The sequence below is a fragment of the Pyrgilauda ruficollis genome, unplaced genomic scaffold (genome assembly GCF_017590135.1).
Source record: "Pyrgilauda ruficollis isolate IOZ18807 unplaced genomic scaffold, ASM1759013v1 scaffold149, whole genome shotgun sequence".
NCBI classification, from domain to species: Eukaryota; Metazoa; Chordata; class Aves; order Passeriformes; family Passeridae; genus Pyrgilauda; species Pyrgilauda ruficollis.
Genome location: NW_024513543.1, coordinates 915,122 through 927,263, shown reverse-complemented (window position 1 = coordinate 927,263; position 12,142 = coordinate 915,122). Strand labels below are relative to the sequence as shown.

The window sequence follows — 12,142 nt, the reverse complement described above, 5'->3', positions numbered from 1 at the left end:
CTGTAGTTCTGGTTCGTGCCATGGCCGTGGTTCTGGCTGTTGTTCTGGCTCTGGCTCTGGCTGTGGCCCTGGCTGTTGCCACGGCTCTGGCCCTGGCTTGTGGCTGTGGCTGGGCAGAGTTTGGGCTCCTGCCACAGCCCAGATAAGGAGCTGCTCCCTGCTCACGCCTCTTGTCCTTTTTATCTCTCGCTGTGTTCCCAGCACAGCCGCTTTGCTGTGGTGTGAGGGCACAGGGACAGTTCCAGAGGGCAGAGGAGCCGCTCCGTGTCCCTGCTCCATGCGGCCGAGCGCACGATGCCTTCCCGCTACCTCAGCTTCCGCTGCAGCGTGCCCTGGCTCATGCTGCTGCTGCAGGCTCTGCTCCTCATCCGCTCTTTCCTTGGCTTCCCAGGAGTGAGTGACACCTACTCCTCATCCAGCTCCTACCCGGGTAAGCCTGGCACCCTGCTGGGGAAGGAGGGGGGGATCCCTGCTCCTCTTGTGCCCTGGGACTCAGCGGGTCTGGTGGTGAGGAGCAGAATGGTTTTATTGCTCTTTGAACTTGCCAGGAGTGCTGGGAGTTTCTTTATGTCACAGGTGTGATGGGGATCTGAGACTAAATTGGATTTTTGGTCAGTTTTCTGTTGGGTTTTTTGACCTCTCAGCCCTCACGCTGTGGCATCCATTCAGATCAGTGTGTAAAAATAAATTCAGCATTAAGGGTATTTTTTCTCTGATTATAGATTGGAAAGAAAGCTCTGGGATTCTTTGCAAGCTCTAAACAATAGTGCCACTTAATTTTTTATCTGAAGGCTTCTTAGTTAATTGTAATTTTTTAATTGATTTTTTTTTTTAAACCAGAAATCTACATTAATAATTTCACTGCTGTCTTGTTCTTTTCTGTCCTGCAGAATTTCAAGATGTCACCCACATGGTGATTTTTGGTTTTGGCTTCTTCCTGATGGTTCTGAGGAGATATGGCTTCAGCAGCACTGGGTTCAACTTCTTGCTCGTTGTTCTTGGTGTCCAGTGCTCCGTGCTGGCAGAAGATTTCTTAGTTTTCCTTAGGGGAGAGCAAAATGCAATTGGTATGGAAAGGTAATGAGTTCATGTTGGAGCTGGGCTAGTGCAGAGCTGCTGATTGCTCCTGTGGAGTGAGTGTCTCCTTGTGGGGCCCTGCTGGGGAAGGGCAGAGTCACATTTGCAGGCATTTCAGAGGGCTTTTGGTTTTGAAGTGCATTGTTGTGTGTCATTCCTCTTTATTGGCCCTGGTGTCACCCTGAGGCTGAGTTCTTCTTTCCTCTCTTTCTTGCAGTCTAGCAAAGGCTGTGGTGAGCATGACTGCTGTGGTCATCTCCACTGGGGCTGTCCTGGGCAAGGCCAATCCTGTGCAGTTAATTGTGATGACCCTGGTGGAATTAATCTTTTTCTATGTGAGCAGATGCATCAACGGGACGTTCCTGCAGGTACCCTGGTGGGATTTGCAGATTTGTGGGGGGAAATGTCACTGGAGCAGCAGCAGCAGAGGCTTTGTGTGGCCTGGATCAGCCCACAGCTGGTGGATATTCCGTTGGTACAGGTCCCAGACTACCTCACCATGATGCACGTGTACCTCTTTGGAGCCTACTTTGGTGTGGCACTCTCCTCCCGCTTCCCTGAGCCTCCCCCAGGGCTGGACAAGAACAGGAGCACCCCAAAGTCAGAGCTGTTCTCAGTGCTGGGTGAGTCCAGGCTGGAATGCCCCAGCTGGATGAGGGATTGCAGGGATAACATGGGGAGGGTTGGGGGTGTAAATGCAAAATGCTGCTCTGGATGCAGCCAAGCACAGAAGCTGCTGCTGTTTGTGGCAATGGCCCCTTTCCTCCCTGGCCCAGAGGCCTCTCTTGCCACAGCTGGGGGGCTCAGTTTGCTTTGTCACCTCAGCATAAAGGCTACTCCAGGCTACCAGCTCTTTCTCCAGGTTCACCACTCTTTCCTGGCCAAGTTGTCCCCTTGGCTTGCTGGTGAGGGGCTGTGTGCCAGAGCTGAGCTCATAACTTGTATTTCAGCAGAGCTCAGCCTGTTGGTCCAGGTGGTGCACAGAGATAGAAAAGGGCAGTCCCTGCTGGTAAGGGAAATAAAAAGATAAAGCCTGGTGAAGGGTGGGGAGTGTGATACAGGCAGGCCCACGACAGGGGAGCTGGGGAGGGACAGGCTCAGTGTCTGGGACTTTCATTCCTTTTCTTAGGGAAGCAATTTGGTGTCTTTATAATCACAGTTTCTGTAGTGCAGCTGCCACAGGCTGAGCCCAGAGCTTCCTGCAGGGGTCCACAGAGTCTCATTCTCAGTCTTTGCCCAGTTTAGGGAATACAAAATTTAAATGCTGCTCTTTTGTGTCCCTGGAGTTCTTGTTTGCTGTTTATTTCCAGAGCTGAGCACATACTCATAAGAATGCTTCAGTAGATTTTATATCTGTGTTTATGACTGATTAACTGCCTGATCAATGGGAATAGGATGAATCATCTCACAAGTCCTCAGTGCCACCATAAGTTCAGAGTTGCTGAGATGGCCTCTCCTGTCTGAGGCAGGGTTATCTCAGCCTTGGTGCACTGAAATCATGGATATTAGCAATGGAAACTGGATTTCACAGAGCCAAGACAAGCTGGTACAAAATCAGTGCCTGCCAGGGCTGCTGGAAACTGGATTTGTGCCTCATAGTGACAATGCCTGTGTCACTTGTCAGGGGTCTTGGACAAGAACACACCAAATGTCACTGTCGGGTGGATTGCACAAGGGTCTGGTACCTCTGGGGGGTGGGGAACCCATCCTCAGTGATGGGAGAGGGCTGGAAACAAAACACAACAGCTGGGAATGCCAGAGGAGCTGCTGGCCTGTGTTGGTGTTGGAGTCTGTGCACAGCCCAGGGCCGCAGCGCCGGGTGGGACCAGCCTGCGGTGCTGAGGCCACCGAGGTCCCTCCGTCCCTCTGCTGGCTGGAATTCGGGGTGTGCAGTGCTGCCCCAGGCAGGTGAGGAGGAATGCATCCTGCCAGGCAGGGCGCTCCTCCAGGGAGGCTGGGCTTCCCCAGCGCTGACCTTTAGAAGCAGAAGAACCTGTTTTCATTCCTGTTAGAGGAGCCTGTGTGGTCATGGAGCTGTGGCACTGGCAGCGATCCTGGGGCAGGCTCTGCTTTGGGAAGGGTTTGGGAGTTACAGTGAATGCACACTGTGGGCTGGAGCCCTCAGAGACAGGCAGTGATGGGTTCCCTGTGGTTCAGAGCAGCTCCTGAGGGTCTCTTTCCTTGTCCCCAAGGCACTGTGTTTGTCTGGGTGTTCTGGCCGAGCTTCAATTCTATCCTGGTTCACTCCAAGGAGAAAGTAGTGCTCAACACTTACCTGGCCCTCGCAGTGAGTGCTGTGGCTGCCTTCATGTTGTCTGCTCTGACCTCCAAGGATGGCAAATTCAGAATGGTAAGGACGTGGGGAAACCCTGCGTGGGGTTTTTGTGTTCAAAGAGATTTTGTGGTACCCTCAGGAACACACTGGAACTGAAACCTTGTCCAGGGTCTGACAGTCACAGACTCACAGAGGGGTTTGGATGGGAAGGGGCATCAAAGATCACCCCATTCCACCCCCTGCCAAGGGGACATCTTCCACTGTGCCAGGCTGCTCCCAGCCCTGTCCAGCCTGCCCTTGGGCACTGCCAGGGATGCAGGGGCAGCCACAGCTGCTCTGGGCACCTGTGCCAGGGCCTGCCCACCCTCACAAGGAACAATTCCTTCCCGATATTGAATCTGCACCTTCCCTCTTTCAGTTTAAAGCTGCTGCCCCTTGTGCTGTCCCTCCAAGCCCTGTGAGAAGGCCCTGGTGCTGTTTTTGCAGGCTCACATCCGCAGTGCAGTGCTGGCTGGAGGGGTGGCTGTCAGTTACTCAGCAGAGCGCATCCAGCACCCTTGGATTGCCATGATTTTGGGGCTGCTGGGCAGTGTCATCACCATCCTGGGATCTCACTGTTTGCAGGTAATGCTCAATCCCCTAAATGGTTCTTGGATAAGCTGTGTAATTTTTTTTTTTTTTTCCAGTGCAGGATACCCCAAGGGAAACCTCTTTTCCAACCTAGGAAACCTGAGGGGTTTTGAGCAGAGTGCAGGATTGCAGCTCGTGAGAGCAAATTCATCCTCTAGGTCTGCAACAGCTGATCTGCAGTTAACAACTTGTGTTTCTGCGTGTCAGTTAAACCTTTTCTTCTTCCCAGAGGTGCTTGAATCCTGCTTTGAAGCTCCAGGATACTTCTGGAGTTCATTTCACTTTTGGTTTGCCTGCTGTGCTTGGAGCTGTGGCCGCTGTTGTTCTCCGTGTTGTAGAAGATGGGATTGGGACACGATGGAATGAATTATCCAGGTACATAAATTCTTGTGTTAAATAATGAAGGTAAGTAATCATCACTGCAGTGTGCCCTGAGAAGAGTTGTCAGACATCCAGAGAGCCTGAATGTCATAACAGAGGTATTGTTTTCTATCAGGTAACCCAAGATAAGCCTGAAGGCCAAAAAAAAAAGTCAGTAAAAAGGAATTTGAGAGCTGAGCAGACTTTGGGTCCTGTTTTCTGTCTCCCTTTTTGTTTATGTTAAATACAGCAGACACAGAGGATGAAGGCTGGGCATGTGCCTCCCTCCAAGACTCACTTTAGGGTTTGGGATGTTTTGGGGAGCTCAGGAGGAGGGAGAAATGAAAGTGCAGCATGAGGGCCTGACACTTCTCATCATGTTCTTAATGAAACAAATTTAATGAAGTTTTAATACAAAAAGATGGACAGAATAAATCCTCTGAAGTCTGCATTTAGGTATGTTCCTGAAACATCTCACTGCAGCTGCAGATTTGAGAATTACAGCTTCCAGGAGAGATTTTGATAGCTGCAGATTCATTCACAGTGGTACTGCTAAATAAAAGGTGAAACACTTTTTTTGCTTTTCAGTCTGGGTTACACTGCCTTGTTTTGTATTGGTGCCTACTGCCAGACCATCAGCACTGCCTTGATAACAGGTTTGATTACAGGTCAGTACTGAAACATCCCAGGGAATCCCTTTGTTTCCTTGGAGCAAGTTTCTATGGCTAAATCACTTGTGGGATAAATGGAAATGTGAGTGCCAGGGACTCTTCCCAGCCAGAGCTGTTTTGCACAGAAATAACCCAGCAGCACCATTCTTTCAGTGCTGAAGCTTTATTTTAACCAAGGTTTTCCAGCTGCCTTCACCCTGCAGACAGGACAGGTGTGAAGATGAAAACACTTCCACTTTTGGGTGACAGAAGATGCCCCAATCTGGGGCTTGTCACTTTTTAGGCCATTTGGAGCAAATGTGCAAAGTTTCAATAACATCAGGAGCTGCCTCAGCCCAGCTGCAGCCCTTTGATCAAAAGATTTTGGGATTTTTGGGACTTTTTGCTGCTTTGGGAGCAGCAGCCCTCACGTGGCTCCCATGGAATGCTCTGGTTTGTGGCAGCTGCTGCTTTTCCCCAGCCCCTAATTCTGTCTGGAGCAACAGAGAAATGACCAGTGAAAATTGCTGGGAAACACAGCCTACAATGATTTTTAGAGTGTTTTAATTTATTTAAACTTTTGCATTACTTTAAGTGTAATGAAGAAGGAATAGATCTTTAGAAAACATCCAGGTGAAATAACCAAACATTCAGTGTTTAACCAACTGTTCAGAAATCCAGAGATTCCCATCAGAGATCCCAAACTAACAGTGCTGATAAGCCAGGTTGTTTTTAATAAACGAGCACTTCTCCTGCAAGAAACTCATCACTTTGATGTATTTTCATAATCTAGCAGCTGTTTAATGGGGTTTAACCTAAAATAATTCAATTTTAGTACCCCAAGCCTTGATCCTCCAAGCCTCTTTTTGTATTTAAGGCCAGCTCGAGTCAGGGGGGCTCTGCTGGAGGATTTAGGTCTGAATTTGTGTTTTGATCTGTTACATTGGGATAAATGTTGCCAAGAAACTCCTGTTACACACAATCTTCCCCTTGCCCTGGTGTTTTATGTTTATTTTGGATCTCTCTCTTTTATCCAACAGGTTTAATCTTAAACATCAAACTGCTGAAAGCAGTGCATGTCTCCAAGTACTTTGATGACCAGTTTTACTGGGAGGTGAGTTTCAAAATGATTTCAGATTCCCTGTGGGGGAGTTCATTTTGCACCTTGATGAAGAACTCCAGGTATTTGAATTAAAAATATGGGGGGAAAAAGGGTTATTCCTTTTCCCAGCACATTTTGGTGCACAAACAGTCCTTGGGCACCCTTAGGTGCTGATGTGAGGCTGTATCTGAATTACAAATGGGTGAAAATAAGCTTTTAATCAGCTTTTCCCTTGGTTTGGGGGTTTTTCCTGTGATGATTTGATATGTTCTGATACAAGAATGTTTGTGTTCACAGTTTCCCCACTTGTCTGTTGGATTTTGAGTGGAGGATCCCAGCTGACAGGCAGGACCAAGATAAGATTTTCCTCTTTATCACCAGAAAAACTGAACAGCTATGATGGGTTCAGAGATTGAAATACCAATTCTCAGGCCCACAAAAGCCACTCCAATGGACACTCAAAAACTAAACTGTTCCAGTTATTCTTGAAAGATACAGAGTGTGAATTCACAGGTGCAAACTTCAGGTGCATTCAGCTTTTCTGCTTTGTTTGCCTTACCTTAAATATTTTTTTACAAGATATGTGCAAAAAAGTTGTCTGCATTCATGGCTTATCAATCCAAATGCTTGGAAACATTAAACTATTTTTAGCTCCCGAGTTTACAAGGCAAAATGATGGATTTGAAAGTGTCATTTCTCAAGGAGCACTTCTTATCTAGCAAAGCACTCAAGTTTTTAAGCTGAATTGATTCTGCTGAAGGCCTTGACGAGCCAGGATTTGATGAGTGAGCTGGAGCAGGGCCAGAACTCTGCATCCTGCCAGCCTGAGCTCCTGGAAAAATCTGCTTGTTGGGAGGTTCTGATGGCCAAAGTTCAGCTGTGGGTGGTGTTCCTGAAACCCCTGGGGTTTGCTGCCAAGTGTAAAACACAGCCAGAGCTCAGGGCAGTGTCTGGGAGGGCACAGCACAGTGCCAGCACCCCATTCTGTTAGTGCAGGGACTTGGGGGACAGAGGATTCCCTGCCAGTGAACCCTGGATTTTAAATGGATTGTGATCCTCAGCGTTTCTTCCTTTCAAAAATAGTTGACATAGAAAATCTTTGAGCAGTGCTTAGCTAATAAAGGAGTGAAAATGTGGCTGTTTTCCTTCCTTCAGCACGCTGTGAGCAGTGAGTGAGGGAGCTCGTGACGGGCTGAGCCCTTTGATGAGGCTCCCTGGCCTCATTCCCTCCCTGATGAGCAGATCCCAGAGGAAGGCAGCTCCCAAGGAATGCAGGCTTGCACAGGAAGGGCCAGTTCTCCTTGTTCCCAGCTCCCACAGAGCCAGAAGGAGTTCAGCTGCTGCCCAAAGCTTCCACACACAACTGTGAGTTCTTACTTCCTCTTTATCACCACAGGATAAAGGAAATATTCAGGGATGGGGGGGAAAGAAAAAATCCCAAACCACCACAGTTCTGAATTACACAAGAAAAGCCACACGCCAGCAAGGTTTGAAATTGAAGAAATGGTTATATTGCCCAGATCTAGGAAATATTTAATAAATATCTGTTAAAAGGTTGTTTAAATGCAGTTTTAGTAAGTCTTGGATTGTAAATAACATCATAGAAAGAGCTGGTTAAATACATCCATATTCCACTCTCCTTTTATTTGTAACAAACATCATTTTAGAAAAGTGACTCCACTGTTTGTAGCAATTTTCCATTTCTCAAAAACACCACACCACTGAAGTGGACGTACAAGAGTAAAAAAAATAACCAGAAAAGAGCTGGATTTAGTGCTTTCAGCTTTCCTTGATTTCTCTTCAGACACAATGGAAGCTTTACAAAATGGTTTTACAAAACTTTTGGGGTGCAGTTAAAGCCCAGGGCACTCCAGGGGGGTTCACTGCCACAAATCCTCCGTGCGACCAAACTTGAACACCAGGCCCCTGTGGGAACACAGCAAAGGGACACCACAAATCAAACTCCTTTTGTTTTAAACACAGGGTTTCAAGGGGTGTTTGTGAATCCAGTTCCTGTGCAGGCAGATCCCAGTTTATTCACACAGGTCTGCTTACAAAACAGGACTTTAGGAGCAACCAGATCACAGCAAGTTTCAGTTTTTCAGCATTAAAATTAAATGGTGAACAAATAAAAGAGGTCAGTCTTACCCAAAAAAGATGAATGCATTCTGGAAAAACACTGCTATTCCTGGGTACACCACTGGTTTTTCTAAGAGAAAAAAAACATCCCCATAAATTTTTTTTTTTGAAGTAATTTTCAAGCATATCCCATTTCTGACATGTCGTTTTCCCTTGTGCTAATTTAGCAGAGAGGCTTTGGGAGCAATCTGCAGGAGCTCAGTAATTTATATTCTGGGAATAAGTGTTCACCCAGGGAATTATTCCCTTAAAACTGCAGCAGTTAATTATATCCATGGAGTTCCCAGCTGGGTTTTCAGAGGAAGTCTGTGCTTAGAAATAGATCAAATCCATCCCAATATCAGTAATAAAATGGGAGAGTGGAGTGTAGGGCAAAATACTCAAACTGGGCCTGCCTAGAAACCCTCTAAACACCAATTCTAAAATCCAGCAATCACTGAAAACACCTTAAACTTCCAAAAATGGGGTCAGCTCTTACCTTTAACCACGTAGCCCCCAAAGAGGATCCACATGGAGGCAATGAGGGACCCAAAAGCCATCATGAAGCCAATGAAGAGCCAGATTCGAGCTCCTGCAATGGGATGGGGATGTGCTGTACCCCAAACAGGGGATGTGCTGTACCCCAAACAGGGGATGTGCTGTACCCCAAACAAACAGGGGATGTCCTGTACCCCCCAAACAAACAGGGCCAGCCCCAAAACCCCCCTGGCACAGCTGGCAGCTGTTTGTTGTATTTTCTGAGCCCCCCCATCGTTGGAAGCAATGATGAATGTGACTCTATGTTCTTAAAAAGCCCATTTGTTGGTTTATAATCTGTATTATATTCAAAAATGCTATGCTAAAACTCTACTAAAAAATACAAAAAAAAAGCTAAAAGATGCAAACAAAACCTCACAACTTGACACAGCTCAGCCCTGATTAACCAATAAACAAAACCAATTCACACAAAACCAACAAACAAACAATCTCCAACCCGACAAAACACGAGCAAAACAAATCACACAATTATTATTTTCATTTTTCTCTGAAGCTTCTCAGCCTCCCAGAAAAAAAAAAAATAAAAACACCCAAAAAAACCCCTGGGCAAACCCAAATTTTGCAGGAGATCCAAGCCTGTACCTGTCTGGCCCAGGCAGCCCTCGCTGTAGCTGTCCCCCCTCACCTGCCCGTTGGACACGGCGTTGATCCTGGCCAAAAGTGACATTAAAGTGACATTAAAGTGGCATTAAAGTGACATTACAGTGACATCAAAGGGACATTAGAGTGTGGTGTGACCCCCTGCCCTGCAGGGTCCCTGTGAGGGTGCACCCCAGGGCTCTGTGCAGGTTTGCTGGGGGTGGTGCTGGTTCCTTGGCAGGACTGTTTCTGAGCTTTTAGATTTGAATAAATTTGAATAAATGTAATAAATAATTGAAGTAAGAAAAGAAATAAGAAAATATGAACTGTAAAGAAAATAAATAATGTAATAAATTTGAATAAATTCAATAAGCAATTGAATAAAATATCAACCATAAATGAAATAATGTAATAAATTGAAATGACTTGAAATAATTTCAAAAATAAAATAAATAAATAATAAAATATCAACCATAAATGAAATAATGTAATAAATTGAAATGACTTGAAATAATTTCAAAAATAAAATAAATAAATAAATAATGAAATATAAACTATAGATGAAATAAACAATTAAATACATGCTAATAAATTTAATAAATAATTTTAATAATAAAATAAGCAAATAATAAAGTATAAGCTATAGATAAAATAAATAATTTAATAAATGTAAATAAATGTAATAAATAATTTATATAATGAAATAAACAAATAATAAAATATAAGCTGTAGATAAAATAAATCATTTAATACATTTGAATACACTTAATTTTAGGTTATAACACAATTTTAAAACAGAAATTATTCGATGTAAGATACTTTTAAAACTAGCTCAATGAAATTAAATAGAATTTTGGGTTAAATAATGTTAAATGGAAACTGTGATACTTTTCAAAGACATTTTTTAACTAGCTCAAGAAAGGGACAAGATATTCCAGAAATTCTTTGCACAGAGATAACGGCAACAAAACACCAAAATCCCCAAGGAAAGGATTATTGCCTCCTTTTTGGAAATTATTTTTTCCTTTTTGGAAAAGAGCAGCTTTGTCCCCTCCCATGCCCGAGGAGCCCGCGGGGTCAGGGGAGAAGCTGACAGGAAGAGAGAACGCCCTTTGTTTGAAGAGAACTCAGCATCAGGTGGAGATGTGTGAGTAAAGGAGCAAAAAACCGGCCAATGGAAATGAAAGAAGTACGGCAAAAATTGCAAGAGAAATAGAAATAAGAATAAAGAACATGAATAAAAATAGGTAAATGAAATTTAAATAAATATAGCAAAAATGGCAAGATAAATAGAAATTAAAATAAAGAAATAAAGAACATGAATAAAAATAGGTAAATGAAATTTAAATAAATATAGCAAAAATAGCAAGATAAATAGAAATAAATAAAGAAAATTAATAAATATAAATAAATATATCCAAAACAGCAACAGGTTATTGCCTTTAAGGGTTAATCCTTTGTCAGTGTGGCTCCTTTTGGGCCTTAATTTGCCCAGGAAGGCACCTGGGCCATCTGTAACTTTGTTTTTATTCTCCTTTATTGTCCAAACTCTTATTCCTCAGATGTTATCATATTAAACTTTTCCAAGTTTTTGCACACTCACATGAGGAAGGCGATGGTGGCAATCACCCCGCAGGCGTGGTAGGAATGGTTGAAATCCTCCACCTGAGGGTATTTCACAGCAGCATCGATGATGATCCACCAGCCTGTGAAAAACTGGGGGGAAAAATACAGATAAAGCTTAAAATGCAGAGCTCAAAACACAGACGCAGCCCGTCCTGGGAATAAAAATGGATTTTTTACAGCAATATTTGAACAGCCTGACAGCCTCCAACCCAGACTGAACTGTGCCAGCGTTAGTTTGGGATCACTGTCTGCAAAGGAAGGGTTTTTCCAGCGGTTACTCCCTGTGAAAAATGATGAAATTTAAAAAAAGGACGGAGGAAACCCGGCCAGATTTTGTAACTCTGCTGCTACACACAGGGACAAAGTATCCCTGCTCTTCCTTTCCTGGAACTGCCGAGGGTGGAGCGGCCCTTCAAAAACAGCTCCAGCCCACCGTGAACCGTCCGTGTCCCCAAATGCCACAACCACGTATTTTTAAACATTTAAAAAACATTTTTAAACATTTTTTTAAACGTTCCCAGGGACTCCAGCACTGCCTGACCACCCTCTCATGGAGGAATTCCCCCTTTTATCCAGCCTGAACTCGGGGCCGTTTCCCCTCATCCTCCCACCCGTACGCGGGAGCGGAGGCTCCCAAACCTCTCATCATTTTTATCTTAGGACAGAAAACCCAAAAGAACCCCAAAATCCCGAGCGGGCCGGGCCGTACCAGCACCCCCGCGGCCACCGAGGCGATGGTGTTGCGCTTCTCGCCCCAGTCCACGCACTCCGAGCAGCGCAGGCTCTCCAGGAAGCCGGACATGTTTCCGCGGCTGCGGGAGGGAACGGCGGCTCTGCGGGAGCGCCCGAGCGCGGGGGCGCGGAGCGGCCACGGCCAGCGGGGCACCCCCGCTCCGCGCACCCCGGTCACTGCATCCCGCACCCCGGTCCCTGCATCCCGCACCCCGGTCACTGCATCCCGCACCCCGGTCCCTGCATCCCCGCATCCCGGTCACTGCATCCCCGGTCCCTGCATCCCCGCACCCCGGTCACTGCACCCCGCGCATCCCCCGCGCATCCCGGTCACTGCATCCCCCGCATCCCGGTCCCTGCATCCCCCGCATCCCGGTCCCTGCACCCCGCGCATCCCCCGCGCATCCCGGTCCCTCCATCCCCGCACCCCGGGCG

The 12,142-nt window shown here is 46.0% G+C and overlaps 2 protein-coding genes across 2 annotated transcripts in view; one reads left to right on the top strand and one right to left on the bottom strand.

Moving 5' to 3' along the window:
* The first annotated feature begins 123 nt into the window (after positions 1–123).
* Positions 124–8,021, top strand: RHCE (Rh blood group CcEe antigens). The gene is made up of 10 exons (XM_041460900.1): positions 124–430; positions 891–1,077; positions 1,295–1,445; positions 1,559–1,700; positions 3,270–3,427; positions 3,839–3,976; positions 4,212–4,357; positions 4,931–5,010; positions 6,033–6,106; positions 6,392–8,021. Exons 1-10 carry the CDS (start codon positions 295–297, stop codon positions 6,416–6,418), a joined length of 1,239 nt encoding a protein of 412 aa, XP_041316834.1. The 5' UTR covers positions 124–294; the 3' UTR covers positions 6,419–8,021.
* TMEM50A (transmembrane protein 50A) overlaps positions 7,583–12,142 on the bottom strand; it is a 5,796-nt gene continuing 1,236 nt past the window's right edge. The window contains exons 2-7 of the mRNA XM_041460907.1: positions 11,685–11,787; positions 10,953–11,065; positions 9,353–9,420; positions 8,712–8,804; positions 8,243–8,303; positions 7,583–8,020 (exon numbers count right to left, since the gene is read on the bottom strand). Of these exons, the coding sequence (XP_041316841.1) occupies positions 7,975–8,020; positions 8,243–8,303; positions 8,712–8,804; positions 9,353–9,420; positions 10,953–11,065; positions 11,685–11,777 (474 nt within the window). The 5' untranslated portion in view covers positions 11,778–11,787 and the 3' untranslated portion in view covers positions 7,583–7,974. The remainder of the gene's footprint in view (positions 8,021–8,242; positions 8,304–8,711; positions 8,805–9,352; positions 9,421–10,952; positions 11,066–11,684; positions 11,788–12,142) is intronic.

What these genes read in the sequence shown, in the direction of transcription:
- RHCE (XM_041460900.1), top strand. Translation starts at nt 295, where the DNA reads ATGCCTTCCCGCTACCTCAGCTTCCGCTGCAGCGTGCCCTGGCTCATG. An exon ending in AGAGCTGTTCTCAGTGCTGG is followed by an intron (nt 1,701 to 3,269) that starts GTGAGTCCAGGC and finishes CTTGTCCCCAAG; the next exon opens with GCACTGTGTTTGTCTGGGTG. An exon ending in GATAACAGGTTTGATTACAG is followed by an intron (nt 5,011 to 6,032) that starts GTCAGTACTGAA and finishes TTTATCCAACAG; the next exon opens with GTTTAATCTTAAACATCAAA.